Source organism: Ictalurus punctatus, chromosome 1 (genome assembly GCF_001660625.3).
Source record: "Ictalurus punctatus breed USDA103 chromosome 1, Coco_2.0, whole genome shotgun sequence".
In the NCBI taxonomy this organism is placed as follows: Eukaryota; Metazoa; Chordata; class Actinopteri; order Siluriformes; family Ictaluridae; genus Ictalurus; species Ictalurus punctatus.
The window spans coordinates 30,927,333-30,936,567 of NC_030416.2; the positions used below are offsets into that span (position 1 = coordinate 30,927,333).

Here is a 9,235-nt window from a genome sequence, read left to right on the forward strand (position 1 = left end):
TGATGAATAGTTCTTTGCATCTGTTCTCCGGGGCTGAAGTTAATTTATTAACCATGAAGCTGTACAGCACCTGGAGAGGAAACTGTCTGAGAGGTATATTGAGCTGCAGACACAAATGTATAGGGTTTTTCTTGTGTGTAATGATAAAAGTCCCTAAGGAGAGCAATTTCTTATCTGAAGTGACAGTGGTGAGATATTGCACCTAGAGAACACCTCTAAATCGAATAGTTCATTCTTTTATTGTGTGTGTGAAAGTGTACACTGAAAAGATCAGAGTTTTTTTTTCTTCTTCTTCTATGAATGAACGTGTATGAATATTCCATTATTTTTCCACGCACCCCTAATTTCATGTCGTGTCGACTCTTAAAGCCTGAACCAGAAGTGCAGCCGTCGTTCTCCTGCTCGTATTGACATACGATAATGCAACCAAAACACTGAGCTCCATTACTAATCAAGCTGCATTATTTATTTTCCCGCATTACTTATTCATTACTGTGGGTCTGTACGGAGCGACGGAACGCCTGTGCCAATACACTCCTGTGGAAAAAAAAAAATCCATATTAATCACGCCATGCAAATTTGAAACTGTATTTTCCTTCCAAATGAGCGGCTTCGCTTCATCGTTGGCCTCGATTACGGGCCGTTCATCTTTTCTGTGAAACGTAACAAGCGTCATATCAATGTTCGGAGAGTTATGAATGTGTAATCTGTGCGCAAATTCTTCTTTTATTCTGTCCATCCATCCATCTTCTATACCGCTTAATCCTTTTCAGGGTCGTGGGGAACCTGGAGCCCATCCCAGGGAGCACCGGGCACAAGGGGGGGGTACACACTGGACAGGGTGCCAATCCATCGCAGGGCGCAATCACATACGCACTCACACACCCATTCATACTCTACGGACACTTTAGACACGCCAATCAGCCTACCATGCATGTGTTTGGACTGGGGGAGGAAACCGGAGTACCCGGAGGAAACCCCCGCAGCACGGGGAGAACATGCAAACTCGGCACACACAGGTTGGGAATCAAACCCCCGACCCTGGAGGTGTGAGGCGAACGTGCTAACCACTAAGCCACCGTGCACCCTTGTTTTATTCTGTAACACACCTTATTGTGTGTATATGCTTTTGGTGTTTTGAGTGGTTTAGAAATCACTGAATGGATCTTACGACCTTGTGTGTAGGATCAGCTACTACGATGAACGAGTTCAGCTCTTTAAAGTCTTAAAGCCGTGACTCTGATGTGATGTGTAAGAGCTCTGAATCTGTAACGTGTCAAGAATGAATAAAATAAACAGACTTGTGAAAGAGAAGGAAGGTCAGCTAATCTTGTCATACACACACAAATTATATATGTATGTATGTAGGTGTGTGTATATATGTATTTATTTCACACGGTTCTGATAAAATGTCATTTAACATGAGGGAAGAAATCCCAATCTAGAATCAATGGATGGCATTTTTATGCTCTGGCACACATAAATAAATGCCATTTCGAAAAGGTGAGCTGTAACTCGGCTCCAGATTTACCTGCTGAGATCTTCCCTTGGAACGAGCTCATAGGTCAGCCATCATCACCACGGTTTTCCTAGTGCGTCATGATGCCCTTTGAAAATAGTTTTGTGTTGTGTGGAAATAGTTTTGGCATCTTATTGTAAGAAAACACAAGAGTATTTTGTACTTGGATGGATGGTTAGACCCACTGCTTCGGTCCTAATGAGATGTGAAGTTAGAAAGTTTAGTGCCGAGTCTGAATTTCTTTCAATTTCTTAGAGGACAAATCAAGATTGCTTAGATTGTACATTCTATTATTATTTAGTGGTTCGAACGTTTGCCTCACACCTCCAGGGTTGGAGGTTCGAATCCTGCCTTCTCTGTGTGTGTGCAGAGTTTGCATGCTCTTCCTGCGTTTGGGGGTTTCCTCCAGGTACTCCGGGTTCCTCCCCTAGTCCAAAGACATGTGTTGTAGGCTGATTGGCATGTCCAAATTGTCTGCAGTGTGTAAATGGTGGTGTGTGATTGTGCCCTGGGATGGGTTGGCACCCCGTCCAGTGTGTCCCACACCTTGTGTCCTGAGGTCCCAGGGATAGGCGCCAGGTTCCCACGTGACCTTGTGTAGGATAAGCAGCACTGAAAATGGATGGATATGCATCCTGCACACAATAGTGCTAGATTGTGTTCAGTTTAGCAAAATTAAACAACGCTGTTTTTCTCATTTTATAAATAATTACAGTTTAAAGTCCGTTATTTTACCGTTTATGTCCGTTATCTGCTACGAGCCAATTTTCTTCTGTTCTGTGGTGCATCATGGGACAGGTTTTGGTGTATTATTCAAGATTTTCCAGTATACTACATGGTTTCAAATTTCTCACCGTAGACACTCTCGGCACATGGCGGACTCCAAAATCCTCTAGAATAATACATAACTATGTGACACAGCTTTAGATCATAAGGGTCCGACACTTCATTCATCTAATTACCGAGACTTAAACAGGCTACAAGAAGGGAAAACTCGAAACTTGAAAGGGCAGTACTCCTCCAGGACTTTCGTTTGACGTCCCTGAGCGAGATGAATAGACAGAGGAAATGGCACCCGAGGGTTCGGATATTGATGCGGAGCAGTTCTGTAGCTCGAACAGCGGTAGCTCGACCAGGAAGATAGGTGATGAAAGGAGCGCAAAAAAGAAGGAGAGGGATAGATGCTCTGAAAATGAGCAACAGCCACAGGAAGGGGAGGAAGAGAGGCCAAGGGAGAGGAGGTGATGAGTAATAGAGGGATGAGATATAGAGATGAAGGGAGGGAATGAGGGATTGGCAGAGGGGGAATGGCAGAGAGGCGTCAAGCTGTGAAAGTGAGCTCTGCCAAGGACTGTTAGCCGTGCTGATGTCATCGCTGATGTCAGGTGAACAATGTCAGACGCTAGCTTCCGAGCCGATTGGCCAGAGAAGGAGACGGTTGTCGCACACAGACCTGGGTAGAAAATAGAGGGTGTTAGAATGCGTAGCTTTTTCCGACGATTATTTGAGGTCATCACTGATGTCCGTGATACGTGCCATCTTTGGCAATACGTTTGTGTGAGTGTGTGTGAGTGATTGCACACATCTCCAAGCCTTGAACTTGCTTCGCTGTTAGCAATGTCACACAGCTTCATGTCTCTCTTTCATCTCTCTTGATGTGCTCGTTTCCTGCAGTGGCAGCTGAGTGATAGCAATCAGCTTATCCATCAATCCTCGGCCCAAATAAACGGTCGGCCATGTTTCTCTACATGAAAATGGCAGCCGCACAACACGCCAATCATGGCACACCACCCAAACTGAAAGCACGTTATGAATATTCACGCTTAGAAAGCGATTAAAAAGTTTGTTCTAATCGAGAGCTTTTGCATTTTGATGCATCGCTTGTATGAGGATGGGAATAATTAATGTAAGATGTTTGAGAGGGTGCAGGAGCTGATTGATCTGTGTGGATGAAGATTGAGATTTATTCATATCTCTGTCTTCCCCGACTGAGTTCTTTGACCCCAGAGTTCCCCCTTCATTACCATATAAAGCAGATTTTTCTCAATTCTGAAGGAACGCAACTCGGGCTTAGAGAGAGAATGACAGAGATGAAAAGCAGGAATGGGTGCATGAAAGAAAAGAGCATTATATATGGTCACCTTTCCTCCCATCCTGGGGCACCTCCGGGCTGCAAAGCAAATCATATTCATAACAGTCGTAATTGTCGCCATGATAGCTCGGCTCTGTTTAATGCAGAATTTCCCATTTGTTGTCCGTCAAAGGAAGCCGTCTTTCTCTCAAAACTCTAGAATTCTTATTCACCTTATAGTGTAAAGATATCAGCCATACAAGAGCGGCATTAATTGCATCAGATTGCTTTTGTGGTTGTCGAGTTGTACTAGACGGTATTGATCAGTTCACTTTGCTTCATACTGCATTTACATCTGACTGTAGCTCTCAAGGGTGGCTGGTGGAATCTGTTCAAAATGAACAAACTGCCGTTCATGGTGAAATGTGATTTCGTTTAGAGACACTGCACTGAAAACGAAAGTAACTCTGTAATAAATAACAGATGAGTCAGAAACGATTGCATCTCCTTTACTTTCTTACAGCGGGCGCAGGGAATAAAATCGGCTGGGCCTTTGGCTTGGGCCTGGAAAGACTCGCCATGGTTCTGTTCGGCATTCCGGATATCCGACTCTTCTGGAGCAAAGACGAGCGCTTCCTGAAACAGTTTCGTCTGGCCAACATCAACGACTCTGTGACCTTTCAGGTATGATGAGATGCACTTTGAATGAGTGTGTGCACGTGCGCCCTATGCTCTCACACCCAGGTTTTTCAGGATATGCACTGGATCCACTGCTGTGGATCTGTGACCAAAATAAAGCACTTGGTGATGATGAAGGACGGAATATTAGCTCTCCAACAGTAGTTAATTCAATTTAGTAGCTTCCAAGATTGCTAACAAGCTAACAGATGTTAGGCTAAGTATTATTATCATGTAAGAAATCGAGCTCTAATGAGCAGCCCAAGTAGCAAACCTTGGTCCAATATGACCCATTGCATGGGAGCAACATGAAGACAAGTGCACTTTTGCCAGTGTTTGGGGAGTGCCAACATCACCACCCAAAATACACACTTGAACAACATTAGTTTCTTACCTACAGTCGGTAGCTGGCATTAGGCTAATTATTATATTATGTAAATCAGCGACCAAGATAGCTAATGTTAGGCTAGCTTTTAGATTGTACAAATTAGTGTTCCATGGTTCCTAGCAAGATAACTGAAATTTGGTTAACTTTTATATCATGTAATTCCAACCAAGCCCTAGCAAGATAAAATTTTAATTAAAAACTGTCTCTCTTCAGCATAACTATTGAATGGTAAATAGTCTGCACTTATATCGCTTATGTAGCACTTATATAGTGCTTTTTTACCTCAGCGGTTCTGGAAAGCACTTTACATTGTGTCTCATTCACCCATTCACACCAGTGGATGCAGAGCTGCTATGCAAGGTGATAGCCTGCCATTGGGAGAAACCTGGGGTTCAGTGTCTCGCTCAAGGACACTTCGGCATGTTGAGTCATGTGGGCCAGGTGTAGTCATGGTGGTCATATGAACCGCCAACTCTACAATTAGTGAACAACCCACTCTACCACCTGAGCCACAGCTGCCCTATTATGGTGTTTAAACCAGTAGCCAGGTTTGCTAACAAATGTTAGCCTTGACACTCCACGTTTAGAGTAGGCTAATTGGGTACAAAGAGTACATTTCTGTTTCCACCCAGGTGCATATAACTTTAAATACTATGACAATGTTATAAATGTGAAAAGGTGAGGCAGTTGTCTGAATTAAATAAAATTTAACATTAAAAATTAAATGACATGCCTAGTGGGAATCGCTGAGACCGGGACTACTTTCTATTGATCCTCTGTGCATAGCAGCCAGGATAAGCCTAAACTCTTTTGACATTTACCAGAAGAATGAATGTTCGATGCAATGTTCAGTCTCGTTTGACCACCGAGAAATGAGCAAATGGATCAGTTAGAAGCTGTGGTATAATTTCCTGCTTTTCCCTGCAGACCGGAGCTTTGTGAAACTCCCTGAAGCTGCCAGCACAATGAGCTGTTTACCGTTACACAAACCTCTATCGAGTGTCTGCCAGGTCACTTAATGAGTGTGTATAGCGAGATGCACGTACTGTGGAGAAACCTTTTGCTGCTGTTTATATCATTCCCTCAAACAGACTCAGACTCTAGATTCCGTTTATATCATCACCTCTGAAACTATGTGTTAAACGACATAGAACATGGAACATTTTGTATCAGACCACCCAACATGTAGGCGAGCAAAAATATTGGAACACGCGCCCGACAGATGTTTCTTGTTACCCAGCTGTGTCCTGTTAGATTGATTGTTTAAACAATAAACAGCTCTGATCATCTACTCTTGGTTTTAGCCTTCAGTTTCACCTGTGAAGACTGCATTTGTTGTTAAAAAAGCCAATAATAAGCCAGCATGAAGACCAGAGAGCTGTCTATGGGAGAAAATCAAGCCGTTGAGAAAAGAAAGAAAATCAATCAGGGGCATTGCAGAGACATTTGGAATACTAAATATAATAATTTGGAATGTATTGAAAAAGAAAGAAACCACTGGTGTACTGAGCGAGAGACACCGAACAGGTCGGCCAAGGAAAACAACAACAACAGCTGATGAGAGAAACACTGTGAGAGCTGTGAAGAAAAAACCCAAAACAACTTTGTAAAGTTTCCCAGCATTTGAAAGTGTTCAGGATGGAGTTTACACCTTCTGGTTTCTCAGTAAAATGCTGGGTTTGTTTGTGTTTTTGTACTATTAACCTCAAGAGACAGAAAAGAAGATGCTGCTGAGGGAATATAGCTGCTTATATCTGCTGTAACATAAATAATAGGCAGGAACTAACGTCTCATGGATGTTCCATGGTAATACATATAACTAAAGTATTTAATACTTCTTCTAATGAATTTTTTAAAAACTATAATCCAAATAAGCCAAATAATCAACACCTGTTAATGATAATGAGTCTTTATTAGTCACAGCACAGTGAAATTATTTTCTTCGCATACCCCAGCAAGTTGGGGTCAGAGTGCAGGGTCAGCCGTTAATGTTTATACCATCCATAAGTTAAATGAAGCCAATATTAACAGATTAATGAACATGTGTGGCAAAATTCAGAACTGAACCTGAAAAGCAAGCTTTATCATTTACACTCGGAGTTATCAACATTTAAAAACACGATGTATGTATGTATGTATGTTCATTTACGTTTGATTTTTAGTCTTTGATAGGATTGAATAAACATTGGTCAGTCCAGCTGTATTGCATTAGCATTTAAACAAACATCACTTGATGAACGTGTTAACTTACTTTGTTACTATTTGAACATTGCTTTTCTTTTGTTTTTTCTTTCTTTTCTTTTTTTTAACCGGTGCAGTGGCAGTTTTTCATACTTTAGCCAGTCTGAGTGCTCAAATGAATTCCATTGGAAGTTTTTAATCATAAAGTGTAGAGAGATTTTAAGAACTGAGTGAAATTTTCCAGCCAAAACTATTCTGTAAGTTACTATATATATATATTTTTAAAAAATATGGCTTTTGTTACTACTCTAGTAAAAAAAAAAAAAATCAAATCGTTCAATCTGAGCCAGCATTACTTATACAAAATGACAGACCATGGCCATGAAGTTCAGCTGACTGAAATTATTTTAATAGCTGTATTTATTAATCCAGGCATTTATCATTTGTTAACGTTAACTAATGCAGTAAATAATGTTAGTTAAAAGAACTTTAATGTAAAGCATTACCCAAAGCGCTGATGCAGTTATCTCCACAGTTTCTACACAGAAAATGATTTATATTTTAATACAGGAAGAAGGGGGGGGGGGGGGGGGGGGGGGGGGGGGGGGGGGATAAAAGCGCTTGCTTGCCTGAACAGGCTCATTAAACATGGAAGACGAATCTGTTCTGTTTACACAGTTTTAATCTTAATCATATTTTGCAGTACACTATAAAGACAGTTATATTACAGCACACAGCCGTTAGATGCACCGCAGCAGAGATTTCATCCATCTCTCGTCTCGACTATGAAAGATCTTGTTCTTGTATGCTGAGCGCCTGATCATTGGTATTCCCTCTCATACCTCTATTTGGAATTTCCCTCATCTTTAATTTTTTTCCAGGTCGACCAAGTACCTCACACACACACACACACACACACACACACACACACACACACACACACACACACTATCCTGTAGGGTCAGGAGTGTGAATCCAAGAATCCAGCTACAGCCATGCCATATTCCTACTGTGATGTGTGTTCGCTTTCTCTGGCCTGGACACTGTAATGAAACTTTTTTATTAGTACAGCAGTTGTAGTAATGCATTCATAAAACCAAAGATATCTCTGTTGTTATTATTATTATTATTATTATTATTATTATTATTATTATTATTATTATTTTGCTCAGCTTATAGCAAGCAGGGCAAGAATTCTGGAAAATGGTTAATTATACATTTTCCAGAATTGTTGCCCTGCTTGCTATTAGCTGAGCAAAATAGTAGTAGTAGTAATAATAATAATAATAATAATAATAATAATAATAATAACATAGAGATATCTTTGCTTTTATGATCTCGATCTTATGGGTCAGATTTTCTGCCTACATTGCACACCATCATCGCTACTTCAAGAAATATATTTCCGCCAAAACAACATAGAAATGTTTTTGTTAACTTTATAAACTAGGTGTTGCTGGTTTTCTGTAAAGATCAGGTATGGTAAATTAGGAGACAGTTTAACAAATGCGACTGTGAAAATGGCTATAGGTTATGAATAAGGACGGGTGTGATGTAATGGATTTAGAGAGACGGGTGTAAATGCAGTTAAAGCTTTTATTTAAGAGACGGGCAGACAAATCCAAATCGTAAAGCACAACCGTGGTCAAAAACCAGCGAGGAGTCAGGCAATCAGCAGACAGGCATAAACTGGGCTATAAACAGGATAGCCCAGTGAAACGAAGAAACGAGGATCAAAGGGCTTGGTATAGTAGAAACACTGACACGATACTTCGCCCTGAACGAAGACACATGAGTGGTGTGTGAATAATAATGATACGTGAGGGAAACATCCAATAACCTAACAGGGGTGGAGAGCAGATATAAACCATAACAAAACACATGTGTAGAAAGTAAACAAAGTCAGTGAAACCCGGAAGCGCACGCTGTCACGCTCAGCGCCGTGACAGACGTGACAACGGGTTTAAATATACGCATAGTTTTCCTAAGCATCTTCATTATTTTTTTATTATCTTCATTATTTGTTACATGTTAGAGGGGCAGAATTATCTTTAGGAAAATGTGCCTAGAGGCACGGTGGCTTAGTGGTTAACACTTTTGCCTCAGACCTCCAGGGTTGGGGTTCGATTCCCGCCTCCGCCCTGTGTGCGCAGAGTTTACATGTTTTCCCCGTGCTTCCTGCTTTTTCTCCGGTTTCCTCCCCCAGTCCAAAGACCTGCGTTGTAGGATGATTGGCATCTCTAAATTGTCCGTAGTGTGTGAATGTGTGATTGTGCCCTGCGATGGGTTGGCACCCCTTCCAGGGTGTCCCCCGCCTTTGTGCCCCGAGTCACTGGGAGTCCCCCGTGACCCTGTGAAGGATAAGCACTACAGAAAATGCACGAATGCATGGATGGAT

At 41.5% G+C, this 9,235-nt stretch overlaps 1 protein-coding gene across 3 annotated transcripts in view; it reads left to right on the forward strand.

Annotated features, from left to right (window-relative positions):
- Positions 1-9,235, forward strand: part of fars2 (phenylalanyl-tRNA synthetase 2, mitochondrial) — a 157,131-nt gene that overhangs the window by 72,149 nt on the left and 75,747 nt on the right. For all 3 annotated transcript variants that reach the window (XM_017480248.3, XM_017480275.3, XM_053683850.1), the window contains exon 5: positions 4,114-4,274. In XM_017480248.3, coding sequence (XP_017335737.1) covers positions 4,114-4,274 — 161 coding nt within the window. The remainder of the gene's footprint in view (positions 1-4,113; positions 4,275-9,235) is intronic.